This window comes from Dunckerocampus dactyliophorus, chromosome 3 (assembly GCF_027744805.1).
Source record: "Dunckerocampus dactyliophorus isolate RoL2022-P2 chromosome 3, RoL_Ddac_1.1, whole genome shotgun sequence".
NCBI classification, from domain to species: domain Eukaryota; kingdom Metazoa; phylum Chordata; class Actinopteri; order Syngnathiformes; family Syngnathidae; genus Dunckerocampus; species Dunckerocampus dactyliophorus.
This window is the reverse complement of record NC_072821.1, coordinates 12,765,241-12,779,650: the sequence shown is the minus strand read 5'-3', so window position 1 is coordinate 12,779,650 and position 14,410 is coordinate 12,765,241. Positions and strand designations below refer to the sequence as shown.

The 14,410-nt window shown below is 40.5% G+C and overlaps 1 protein-coding gene across 1 annotated transcript in view; it reads left to right on the top strand.

The window, feature by feature from the left end:
• Window positions 1-223: 223 nt before the first annotated feature.
• The window catches only part of aldh1a2 (aldehyde dehydrogenase 1 family, member A2), a 37,359-nt gene continuing 23,172 nt past the window's right edge, over window positions 224-14,410 (top strand). Inside the window, exon 1 of the mRNA XM_054770717.1 lies at window positions 224-466. Within this exon, the coding sequence (XP_054626692.1) occupies window positions 350-466 (117 nt within the window). The 5' untranslated portion in view covers window positions 224-349. The remainder of the gene's footprint in view (window positions 467-14,410) is intronic.

Below are 14,410 nucleotides of genomic sequence, written 5' to 3'. Positions count from 1 at the left end.
AAAGTTTACAGGATAAGCAAGCATGCATTAGGATGAAATGTTTAAAAAAAAAACAAAACAGTAGTGATCAGGAGTGAATCACCGTGGAAAGGAGTAGGAGGCTTGTGGGTGGAGTGCATGTGTTCCTCCTCCTTAACAAGTCGTTTATGTAAATACGCGAGTTACTTTGCAACAAAAAAAAGAGAAAAAAGGGACAGCCCTTCTGTTGGCCCAATGAAAGCAAGCCTCGGCTGACACCTGGCTATAAACCCAGGCAAGGAAGCCCAAAGTCCACTGCACAACTCGGCCGTGTGGGGGCACGAAGGCACGCGAGAGCGAGAGAGAGAGAGAGAGAGAGAGAGACGCCGTGATGACTTCCAGTGAGATCCACATCCCCGGGGAGGTGAAGAGCGACCCCGCTGCCCTCATGGCATCCCTCCAGCTGATGCCCTCGCCGGTGCCCAACCCGGAGATCAAGTACACTAAGGTCAGTCCAGCCATCACACACTCGGCTTTCATTCATCCATAATACTCCACTCGAACGCACTTTTAAGGGAGCCCCGAGTCAAACTTCTCCTAAAGACAAAAGTCTGAAAAAGTTTCATGTCTAACGTTCACTGCAAAGCCGATCACTTAAAAGTTAATGCTCTTTAGAGTGGTGGTTCATCATTAAAAGAAATAATGATACAAATATCTGTGCTGTAAAAAGAATATGTAATGTAATGAAACGCATGACACGTAAATAAAAAATGAGCAGAACATGAAATTACGCCAAAGAGCTTATAGTGACTTAATTTATGGGCATTCAAAAAATAATTATTGAGAAATAAACTCTCCAAAGTGAATTGTGTTTGCATAATGCAACAATAATAATGCAAATTGTATTACTGTCCAATCACTGGCCACAGCATTAGGTACCACACTTTTGCAAGATAGAGAGACTTTTTATTAACAATGTCAAATATGCATTCTTGTCATAGATGGTTTTCTTATTGTAACAATAAGTTTCTTATTGTGGCTAAATCAAGCTGTATCTACAGCACATCCACTCTAATGAAATCCAACACAAAAGCTGCACCACACAAAATACTGTCATGCTGTTGCAGACAAATATTCATTGAACAATATGTTTATTATTGTGGTTGCTGTGGTGTACAATTGCACTGCTGTTTCCAATATTTTGGTGACTTTATTTGACTAAAAGAAAGATGCAAAATAGAAGCAGCTTTGAGTATGATGCAGCGTAGTTTTATACTACTTCGAACTACAACCACAATAATACACATATTGCTTCATTCATATTAGCATATCATGGGATCCAGTGCTGGATCTCATTAGACTGTGCAGCATGTGTGTAGATACAGCTGCATTTATCCATTCCATGTTAGTTTATTTAAACACGCACACATTAGCCTTTAAGTTGCTGTAATTGAACAATAAAAAGCCATCGTTAAAATGTCACATTTAGCAACAAAAGCCTTAAGTCCACAATGATTATAGTGTTTCACCACAGCAGTGTGTGTGTGTGTGTGTGTGTGTGTGTGTGTGTGTGTGTATGGTGATCACTGGGCTTGTAAGTTGTTCATTTACTGTAACTAAGATTGCTGTCAATCATTTTAAGCATCAGTGGGGGAAAAGTTGGAAGTGAAGTCTTTATTTAGCACGTGTGGTCCCCGTCTTAATGATCACAATAAATCTGGACACTGACCCAACTGTGAATCCTAATTCTACCCTTGTAGCTGGTGGAACTTTTCTGTGACAAGCAAACGCGATATCACAAATGTTTTCGGACGGTTCTGCTGCCAGAGCTGCGTGGGTGGGAGGAGAAGGAGAGTGATGCAGAAACAGCTGGAGAAAGGAGTCACACAAAGAACTTTATTTGGGACGTGAAACAGAAATGTTCTCTCAGCGCACAACCCACCTCGCGTATTTGTGCTAAGTCATCTCATCGCACCATGTTTGAATCTACAACCGCTTCCACGTTACCTCGCCGTGCGTGGCGTTTTTATTTGTCGGTCAAGTTTTATTTTGTGTCATGTTGGCTGCAAACTTACATGATGAGGCCTCCTGCAGCGACCGTAGCGATCTTTTAGCAGGGACCGAGTCTTTTTTATGATAGTGGGATTAAAGGGCAGCATTCATAGGGGAGAGCTGCATGATAGTGTGGCGTAAGTCCATCGGCTTCCATAATCGTTCTCTTAGCACATACCTCAGTGTCACGAGTGCAAAGGTCAGCGCAAAGAGGACGTTGTATATGTTGCGTTGGCCCTGTGGCGCTCCGCCATTGCCTTGCCTTGTCGTCCGCCGTGTTAGTGTCTGACTTATACGTGAGGAAATGTAAGCAGTGACTTGGTGAATTAACCCCCAGGAATTTGGATCATCCAGTCCTTGATGGTTTGGTGGACACAGGGGGGCAGAAGGGCCCTGATTTATGGGCACCCCTGGCGTGGGCGCTCCTCACACCCTGTTCCTGTTCTCCACCCCACTGACTGGGAGGGAAACAGCCCATTTCAGCATAGATGGAGCTTGTGACTACTTTCCTACACCATTAACACAATATTTTCAGTCGTTGCATCACCTTGACATTGCACAAACAATGCAACAATGACATGTGTGTGACCCTGCACACATCTTACATGGAGCTGATACAGAATCATTGTCGATGATAAAAGGCGGCTTATGGCCATTGAGGTTTGCTCCTTGTCCTTTTTACCCCGTCATGAACTCTCAAAGACACCGTCGTAACACCTAATCATCACTTAGGAATATGTTCCCAACTTTATTCTAACGCTGGTTTAAAAAAAAAAGCTTTTTTTTTTTTTTTCCTCATCATGTCCCCTCTGCCCCCGCATTTGTTTAGCATGAAGGCTCCAACAGCTGGCTTACAAGACACAAGCAGCTTAAATCGTGACCTGACCACGACGGAAGCCATAAACAAGACAGTCATGATAGATGTTCACGCTGTACAACGCTGGTTTTCGCTGACGAAAGAAGCGAGGAGACTCGATGTTTTAAGACTCATTCAAGAACGCTTTCGTGGATTAGGTCATTGGCATTGTTCATGCACAGCAAATACATTTACTGACATGGAACTAAAAGTCCCGCTGTTTTTGTCTATTAATTATGATATTAATAATCCGGTCCAAAGTTCTATAAGTACTTTTCTATAGATATTTTTTTCATACATAATTTTTATTATTCATCCTGCACTGTATATGGAATATTCCCACATTTTATTATTTTAGTGACTGCTCCACATTGAAATACATATTGTGTTATTATTAGTTAGCTTTGAATTACTAATACATTTGAATTAATAATGTATTATTAATTGGTACAACAATACTAATAATTTTATGATCAGCATAATTTATTTTTGTAATTTAAAATATGTAATTAATTCATTTGTTAGGTTGAAAGTTCAGCGATACGAATAATAATAACACTTACTAATACTGTTTTAGAATTATTAGGGATGCTGTGATCAATCTGCCACCGATTAGTATCGGCCGATTTTCGTAAAAAACGAAACATATGCCGATAAATGCCTTTGAAAGCCAATCACACAAAACGTTTGGCGTGCGGCGGCAAACCTTACACGTGCGCTGTGTCACATAGGGTTGCCAGCACCCTTAGGGACACGCTTCATCCCGTATTGCCGCGAGAATCAAAACTAGTCTGTAAAACCTCTGCGGTTTCAGTTTGACAGCTTGACACAGGCTACAGCAATCAATGGGAGCGTGTTTGATCACTCCCTTATCAAACCTGTTGGTGTTTGACTTTTCTTGCAACTTTGTTCGCACGCTTTGCCTAGCTGTCACTGGCGGCAGCTAGCTAGCTAGCTAGCTAGAGTTACCCACCTAGCTTCTCATTTTCGGACTCCAAATGTGACTTTTTACCACAGTGACATTTTGTTTTTAAAGCAAACAAGCAATGTGGTTAGTTCAGAGCTCGTTTTTTGTCACGTGGGGAAGTGGATGTCACGTTCAAGCGGTATGTACTAATTTTTTCAAGTACTGACAATTTTGCTCTCTTGTTGTCATTACACTTATTATGTCTTGTCCTCAAAACACCGTTTGTGTGTGGTTGTTTAATGAACATAAACGCATAGTATGTCCAGCCTTATGATGGTGATACTGTCACGGGGGTCTCCGAGCTCGCCCGCTGATTTTGAGTAGCTCACAAAGGGTCAAAGAATATTTGCTTCAACTCTCAGTAGTTTTTTATTATAACTGTTCAATTCTGACTTTATGCCTTTATATAATGACAAATGAGCAAAAAGTAGCATAAAGACGATGGCCACACGGTTTGAGTGGAGATCTGCTTGGTAAATACAGTAGCGTACAATTTAAATGTGGCCAGTCATAAATAAAACACAAATAGTGACAGCGCTAATGGTGATGAAAGCTGGAGGCCTCTGCAACCTGGAGACTGGATTTATTTATTATTAATTTCAAGTTAAGCAGGACAGATTTTGATCTAATAAGATATTTATTTGTATGATTTTATTCTGTTCATTTTGTTATCGTGAACTAAAGAAAAATACATTATTGAACAATTTATTTCCCATGTATTCGTATTACTCCAAAATATGCATCAAATTAAAATCAGGTTTGTGTCAAAAATCAAAAATCGTTTCACAAAAATAAAGGAAAAAAAAATTATTACAATTACCTACAGTACAGGCCAAAAGTTTGGTCACACACAACCCCACCCCATGGTCCCAGCCCCATTAGTACGGCAAGAAATTCCACTAAATAACCTTGACAAGGCACACCTGTGAAGTGAAAACCAGTTCAGGTGACTACGCCATGAAGCACCAAGGGTTTGCGGCGCGATCAAAAAAGCTACTTTAAGCTACTTTGAGGAATCTAAAATATAAGACATATTAAGAGTTATTTCACACTTTTTTGTTCAGTAAATAATTCCACATGTGTTCATTCATAGTTTTGATGCCTTCAGTGAGAATCTAGTCATGAAAATAAAGAAAACACATTGAATGAGAAGTTGTGTCCAAGATTTGGCCTTTACTGTATTTGCCAGGGGGCCTTGGAATTGTCTAATGGTGGGCCTGGCCAATGGCACTCCATGTGATCGGTATTGGCCGATCTCACTCATGGGATGATCGGTATTGGGATCGGCAGCATTAAGCCCTGAGCATCCCTAATTCTGATGAATTTTTGGTGTTAAAGCTCAGTGCGTGTTTTTTTCCTCTTGATAAGTTTTTTACTTTTTTTTTTTTTTAATTAGTGTTTATTTTGTTCGCAGAGCCGGCTAGCTCATTAGGCAATATGTGCAATTGCTAAGGGTGCTGTGGCCTCCGGGGGGTGCCAAAAAACCTGAAAAAAATTCACCTTCAATATAATTATATTAAAAATAGTTATTACCATGAACCCTCCAAATGGAAAAGTTCAACAAAAAGTTCTACAAATGATAACAAATAAATCTCCCCTCACCCATCATTTTTGTACATAGTTTTGCATATAGTTGTATATAGGTATGTTATATAGCTTTTGTATAGTTATTTGATTTTGTTTTTCTACATAGTTATGGCATAGTGTAAATATAGCTTATATAGAGAGCTATTGTGTGCAAACCGTGTGCTTATTTAAATAGTTTGATCTTGATTGTTCTAATTTATTATGATTTATTACTATCATTTTATAATTATTACGATTATTATTTATTCCCATGGAGGGGTGTGCCCTATAAATAAAATCTCACCAAGGGCGTCACAGGCTCTGTTTGTTAGTTAGCAATAATGTGCAAAAACTAGTTATCCTATTACCGCAGTTCCTTTGTGCTTTTGCAGTTGCTTTTGTCGTTATTTTGAATATTTACCTTCATTTCTCAGTCTGTGATGTGTGCCGTTTTTATCTGTGAATTGTCTAATTAGTGCCATTCTAACTAGCAATGAGCATGTGAGACAAATGGGGAATGAAAGGTGTACTTGGTGCTAAAAGTGGACTAAACAAGGCTCAAATTCAGTGCTGTTGTTCCCAGAGATAAATGTTCTTGTAGTGCATTTAGTGCGGTCTCTCCAAAGGTTCACAACCTGTCTTTCCATGCAGGAGGTGTGTGTTTGTACAAGAGTCCCCTCACACACACATACACACACACACACACACACACACACACACACACACGCAGACATCCACTCAATTTGGATGAAGAAGGGGCTCCATCAATCTGTCACTGATTGAGATAGTACAGATGGGGGCTCAGGGGCTCCCTGATGCTTGCTGCTGTCCACCGGGGTGTAAATTATGACCCCCGCTTCACTGTGTGGTTCGCCAGAGCCTGACCCGCAGTTCTGGACTTTTTCACTTCAAAACCACCACCTTACCGCGATCAAGATCAAACAGAGAGCAAGTTAGGGGATACGGTGTAACCCAGTGATTTATCACAAGCAGCACAGTGAGAATCCCCTCTCTCTTGCTTGCCTCCCTCTGGGTGACTTACACAATCCCCCTGTTCACACACTCACACACACACGGCCACATATGCACTAAAGCATGTCTCCTTGATTGTGACGGTTTAAGTGCTCAGCGTCATTTATACGTCCATTGGTGTGAAATGCCCACTTGTGCTGAGTGTAAATTTTGGCGGTAGTGTACACATGTCAACATGACGTCCCATGTCTCTTAATCACTGCTGAGGGAAGGCCAGTGACAGGGAGGCTGCTCCGTTCACTTCCCATAATACCCTGCTTCCACGGCCCTCCTGACAGGGAACGTGTAAATCCTGGCGGTGTCGTTAGGAAAAACACTGGGCTTCATAAATCTGCTGGAATCGGTTCCTTCCCCCGGCGAGCACGAGACACAAGCACTTTTCAAGATGTTTATTTGTCTGTTGAAAAGCATCACATGTCTGCAAGATGACATGATTGACCAACCCCCCCTCCCCCCACCAATCCCTTGAGTAAAACAACATTTAGGGTCTTTAAATATTTCTTTGACCTGAGTTTTAAAAATGATGTACACAGGAGAAAGCCCATCAAAACTCACATGGAGAAAAAAATGCTAATACTAAAGAAAATAAGATAATGTTTTGCATGACATCAATATTTCAAAGCCTACAATATTTCAATTAAAAAATATACTTTTATTCATTCAAATGTCAGTTTTTCAGTTTGCTGTTTTTATACAAAAAACAGAAAACATGTTTTTTTCTTATAACACTTATTTGCCATAACATTAGGGACACCGGACCAAGCTACAGTATATTAAACTTTCTGGTAAGAAAATAAAATGAAACATGCGTAACCCTTGCTAATATCTTGATCATCTAATTAACTTACACAAAATATTAGAAACAGCACCATAATTTATGGTTCGGACTCACATGTACGAAGAAACTATAATCACAATTATTTCATTTATGTAACCTCTCTGACTGTGTAATTCAAGTGGAATTCATATAGATATCAATTACATTTATGAATTATGTCTGCTATACAGTATATATATCTACATCTGATATATATCAGATAGACACAAATTAATACAATTCATGTGCAATTTTGCATGATCTGTTTGTCCACACACACACACTCGCATCAGACAAATGTGTGACAATGGCCTTGCTATTTGCCAAACCCAGTCAGCGTCAGGTGGCATCGTCTGCATGCCCCTGCCTTGTCGGACACGGAGGCAAAACACACTCAGTTGTAACTGCAGTAATTACTGAGAAATAGTGGTCATATGATGAAGGAGGATATGAAACTTCCTGTACAGACGACCAGCCTTGCAGGTGCCCGCGTTTTGGATTCGTCTGCCTGCGGAATCTTGGCATGTTGTGTATAAACACACACATTTGCACACTCGCTTCACAGAACCCACCTCCAGTCTTGTGTGTGCATAAAAAAGACACAAAGTGCGTACCACTGCATATTCCTTCAACAGTAGCCTATACTGCAGCAGCCAAACAGATGTTTTTCTGTCTGCACAGCTCATTTGCAATACCATCATCGTCCACTCAAAAAAACTAATTAATTCTAAAGCACACACAAAATGCCTTGTTAATATCAAATATGTGAACACCAGTGAACAAATCATAATTGACTGAATGATGCAAAGTGCGCCGAACTCAACAATATATTGTTTTAAAATGAATCCTTTAGCATTATAATCATGCAACATGGAAGACTGGCAATCTTTGAAGGGATTCCCATGTAAAAACAATATCTCAGACCTCTATGGCCAAAAAAATAAATAGTATCAGCTGCTGCGATAATTCATTTGACATTTTTGAGCATTGTTATCCAACAATGCAATGTATGCTTGCAAGATTATCATATATAATATAAATGATGATCTTACAAGCATAAATAAATCTAAGTTGTATATCGATCAGAACAGGCTGGACACATAACGCTTGACATACTAGGTACTACATAATTAACTACATAACATAACTGAGGGTGACCATATTGTGACACTCGACAACAAGATACTCAAATGATACGCCAAGTTTACTCAAAGAGTCCTTATAATTTGAATACGTTTAAAATACTGTTGCGTACTGGGTATACAAAATACTACATATGACCAAAGACACACATTCACATAGGCTTCTCAGAGGCGTATGTCTAAAATAATATCTCTTTGATAAGTTGAAATGGTGCAAAAATAACTTTAAAATCTCTGGAATTAAATCATGATAGAAATAATGTCTGTATCAGCCTTTCAAGTCTTACTGGACAAATAAATAACTGAGAAATGTGAACTAATAATAACTTAGTGCTCTGATTTAATGGCCCAATGAAAACCAGGACATTAAAGGACATCACTTTGGGGGAAAAAAAAAAAAAAAGAACGTGTCCCGGGAAAACGGGATGTTTGGTCACCCAAACATAATTAAGAATACTCCCCCGCTCCTCTGTTGGCAGTGATTGATTAATTCCTTTCAACGAAGTTTAAAAGGTAACCTGAATCAAAAAATTAAAACAGGTTTCTATGTATTGTTGTGTTTTTAAACTGATGTCTATCAAAAATGTTTACCCACACAGGCTCATACTATAGAGCTTGTTAGCTAATGTTAGCTTTTTGAGCTCTGCTAGGAAGCATATCGCTAGTAGCTAACCAAGACGCAAACAGTTTTGTTTGAACCCAAGTGTATGCTTTGTTACAAACCGAACGTCATCTTAATTTGGAATATTTTGACCATTACCATGTAGTCATTAGATGAAGACAATATACATTGCAATGTATGTTTGTGAGACAAAGTTTTGTGTCGATCAGAACTGGCTGGCCGGTAGCTAACACAACTACCACTACATATCCCAGAATGCACTGCAACCACCACTTCTGTTGGCAGTGACTTCATTCCTTTCAATCAAGTTTAATAGATAATTTTATGACCTAAATCAAAAAATGGAATTGTACTGAGCTTGTTGGCTAATGTTAACATTTTGAGCTCTGGGAAGCATGTTGCTAGACACTAACCATGAAGCCAACCAGTTTTATTGTTGCCCAAGTTTATGTTTGACTAAAAACGTATCTTTATCTTAATTTAGAACATTGAGTGTTCAGTGACTAGAGTCTATGTATATGTTGTCATGATATTTCTAGATGTCCACCTGAAAAATTATGAAAAAGCTACATTTTTCCAAGCGTATTTTAGGAATTGTTAAATAATTGTACATTATTTTAATGCGTGAAGTAGGACTGAAAGATTCTTTAAAAAAGTGAATCATTATTTTCTTACTTAGGATTGAGATTGCGATTCTATGAAACGATTTGCACACGCACGCTCGCATGCATACACACACACACACACACACACACACACACACACACACACACACAATTCCCTGAAGGACAGTTGACAGGTTATATTCTTGATAGAAATTAATAGAAAGAATGAAAATAATCCATCAATTCTAAAACATGTCACGCTTGTTCACTTGACACAAAATTCATGCATGCAATGAATACAATTTTAAAAAAGGCAACTCATTCATGCAATCGCTTCTTCTGTGAGCCACGGCAGCAGCGTCGGCCATCAGTGGGGGGAAATCGTGGAGCCAAATCGTCCTGGCCGGCGAGGCTCACAGGGGGACGGGGAGGGAGCAAGGACGAAATGTCCGTCATGCTATTGACAGTGCAGCGTGAGTCCTTGAGTAAAATGGCAGCGTTTGTTTGTGATACAGCTTGTTAAGTAATTTTTTTGTGTGTTTATTGTGTTTATCTATGAATTCCATCGCATGTAAATCGAGATTGCTTTTTTTTTTTTTTTTTTACCATTTTTTCAGCCTTGCTGTGAAGGTAACATAAGTATGAGAGTTGTTTTTCCTGATCATGAAACCATCACATGAAGACATGATGGCGACCCCACAGGGGATGGGAAAGAAAACACAATTTGTCATTTCCAAATGTGCACTCTCGCTCTTGTTTTCTCACTCTTGTGCTCTTTGCCCTTCTTCCAAATGATCCTAAAAGCAATTTTCGTAAACCTCGACAGTTGATTTACTCCCAGGCCCTGTCATCTCCATCAAGCCCTTCAATGGAACCAGACAAAAGTCTTAACACCAGTCCGAGGCCGAAGAAGGGCCGAGCCAAACGTGTCCTTTTCTTAGCGTGATTTAGATGGCGGCCCGCTCCGCTCCTCTCGCGCTTCTCCCTTTAGCAGTGCCTTGTGAGAGGGGTTACGCCACGCACAAAGCTACCCACCGTCTGCATTCTTGCCGGGACTGTTCAGGCTGTCAGGGGGGCTCGGCTGATTTAGGGCTCCCCACTTCAGTGGACGCTATAAATTTAAAAACTAATTCAGTGCTCTACAGGGCTTTGTGTTTTTGTAGCTGGCCCCGCTGCTACTTATCGTTCCTGACAATTTTATGAAGTGCACTTAATGAGCGGCAGATTAAAGGTGGCCTCTGATGGAAGGTGCCTGAGAATACTTGACTGGTTGAGACAAGCCGCTCTGGCCTGTGTGCGAGGGTCACCAGAACAAAGGAGAGGAATGGTTCTGGAACGTATGGTTCTGTGAGGTACGCACACCTACTGAACACTGCCAATGTCCGCTTCAGAGTTATGCCTGGAGGAGGAGGAGGAGGAGGAGGAGGAGGAGCATACTCCCAACATTTGGCATTTTATACCTATTATGTGAAAGTAGACACAACGACAATGATGGGCAACCTGTGCATTTGTTTGGATTCGTACATAGGAAATAATGAAAGTGGTCCATAACAGTCTGTTTCAGAATCAAACTGTTGATGTCAGGCATTATTATTAAGTTAATAGTACAGGAGGTCCGTGGTCTACGTACAAATTGCATTCCTACAACAGCGGTGTTTGAGCTTTAGTGTACGTGGGGAACTTATACCTAAATTATAGCTAAATTAACACCTCAGTCAGTCACGCTATACACAGAACACATGAAGAACATACAAAATACAGGAATAAAAAGATTAAATTCAAAAGTTACATTAAACAGTAATAAAAAAACATAAAAAAAGGAACAACTCCTTACTTTTATCCCTTGCCTGGCTCGCACGCTGAAGTGGTGTTGCATTGAAGAGACAGACAGGCTTACTGGGAGGAGATAGTCTCAATAATGAGACCACTGAGCTTCTTAGTTATCACTGTCTATTTCACAGTAGAAGATCCTCTCACATGCTCAGAGATACCGTCTTTATCTTTGACGATGGTCTCGCCATTTGAGTGGCAGGCATCCAGTGTCTAATTTCACTTTACTTTTCATGGAGACATAATGAAAGGCAAAACGTTAACTAAAAAGGCCAAAAGTGATGTCCTTCGTCAGTGTAGCGACGCACGACTACATATACTTTTGCTGCACACACGTAAACTAGTTCTTATGTTTTTGTACAGTATTAATAATTTATAGAAGTGCATCGTAACAATGAAACATTGTAACACGAGGACCGCCTGTATAATGTAAAAACAATAAATTAAAAGATGAATTGTCTCATGTTCAGGGTCTAGAGCGGAGGCGGTGCCCCGAAAATCAGCCAATGAGAGCGTGATGCGTCAGATGGCGTCACCAAGTGTTAGTCTGAACTTGCACCGACTTGAGGCATTAATAAAGTTGATTGAAAAAAAAAAGACTTGCACTGACTTGACGCTTTACGCTATATGGAATTTCTTCTGTAATACGAAGCAAAAACTTTACATAAATTCTTTATGTTCAGTAGAATTTATGTAAAAGGAGGTTTATGTTATGCGAGGTACTACTGTATTTACATAGCGAATAATCAGACCCCTCTAGACACTCTTGTTCATAAAAGCGACTAGCGACAAATCCTTTGAAGAGACTTTTAGAGATTCTGACATGTAAGTATGTATTATTGCTCCTCTCAACAGGCCTCTCGCCCATCTAAAAGCACTCCCCGGCAGCTTTGTCTTGTTTGTGACATAAAAAAAAAACGACAAGAGGAAGCAAAAGAAGAACGTCGATTTGTAGCTCTGAACATATTTGTTTTGCTTTTCATTGTTTTTACTCACTTTTAGTACAGTCATCCAAAAAAGTGATCATTTATTTAATTAAGTTTTGAAAAAACACAATATAGTGAGGGAGCGATATTCGAACCGCGATGTAGTGAGGGACGGCTGTATTCCACATTATTCCTCTCTCTTACAACGTCCGTTTACAGTTACATGCAAATGCTTCCTGAAAATTCAAGAATGTCGTCATTACGTTGTCCTTTAGTTGAGGCTGTTTTTCTCTTTTGTGTTGCACAAAGCCAAAGAAAAAGTTAGTGATGCTCGCTGAACTAAGGTCTTGCAAGGTATACAATGTTGAGCATGACAGTTTCCTGAATTGTAACATTTACAAATTCCTCTGTACAGTACTCGTGTTCATGGAGGTAAACATGGGGAGTTGGATACTTTAGCCGTGCTATCAGGTTTGTTGTGAGCCCGTTGGAGGTCTTAAGGCGGTAAGAGCGTATATACAGAAGGATTGGGGCCAGCAGATGTTCTCTTGCACTCCATCTATCAGAGAGACTGACAGCCATTAAAACAGTGTGTGAGTACTCTGCCTAATGGAACTAAACATGTCCAAGAAGGGTTTTTTTGGACGTATGTAAGATATATTTTACATGACACCTTTCATGTACCACTTTTTATGCTAAGGTTTTTAACAAGGGATCCTTCAGGGACTTGATACCAAGGGTCAATTCTTTTTTGGTGGTGTCCATAGAGGTAGAATATCATATACCATGTATGGAATCCCGGATGGTTGTTTAACGCAAGGCTGGCTTTAACGCATCACAGAAACCAAGTGCAGCACGTGTTTTATGATCTCGTAAACGAGCAGTGATGTTGTGAAACGTGTGTTTGTGTGCTTGGGGGGATGGTGGATGGGCGTCTCTGGTGTCTGATAGGGATTTATCTATGCTCCCCCAACCCACCCCCCTTTGTCTGGACGGTGGAGTACTCCCAAGAGAGCCATGGTGGACACACAAGAATCCTCAGTCCAGATTTCCAGAGAGTCTCCCACATCCTTTACACAAGGCTGTTGAGGGCTGTTGTACACAGTACATCTCTGCGGTGCCATAAAATACTTGACGTGCTGCGTGTAACATTTACACATGACGATGACAACTAAGACTAGATTTCACTGGTAACTAACTACCGTTGTCCTGCAACAGAAAGTCTTATGAAATGTTATTTTTGTCAAGTGACTCAAAGAACAAATAAGTATTTTTGGCTTTTAGCTATTACTTTATTGACACGAATGTAACAAATTTCCTCTTCAAAACAGTTAAAAGTAAAAGTAAGAAATAAAATACAGCTCATCTTATTCAGGGTCGAGCGATTTATACATGCAAATCTGCAAATCAAAAGGTGGCAGCAAATGAGTCAGAGCTTTTCTTCTTGTCACACACACAAAAAAAGTGACTTAAAGATCTGGCAAGACAAAACCACTGAATCGCTTCAACATAGCATCTGGTTGCTCTGATGTCACAGCTTATGCTATTCTGATCCACTGCAGGGCATATTTACATATCAGACATTTGCAGGTGTGTTACACATTTTCGGAGGGACTTGTAATTTATAGTTCATAGCAGGTTTTAAAGGTGTCAAATCCCATATATCCATCCATCTTCTACCGCTATCCGAAGTCAAGTTGCAGGGGGCAGCAGCCTAAGCAGGGAAGCCCAGACTTCCCCCTCCCCGGCCAATTTGTCCAGCTCCTCCCGGCAGATCCCGAGGCGTTCCGAGGCCGGTTGAGAAACATAGTCTCTCCAACATGTCCCGAGTCTTCCCCGAGGGCTCCTACCGGTCAGACATGCTTCCCCAGGGAGGCGTCTTATCTGGCTCCTCTCAATGTGGAGGAGCAGGGGTTCTACTCCGAGTTTCTCCCGGATAACAGTGCTTCTCACCTTATGTCTAAGGGAGAGCCCAGCCACCCTATGGAGAAAACTCATTTCGGCTGCTTGTACCCGCGATCTTGTCCTTTCGGTCAC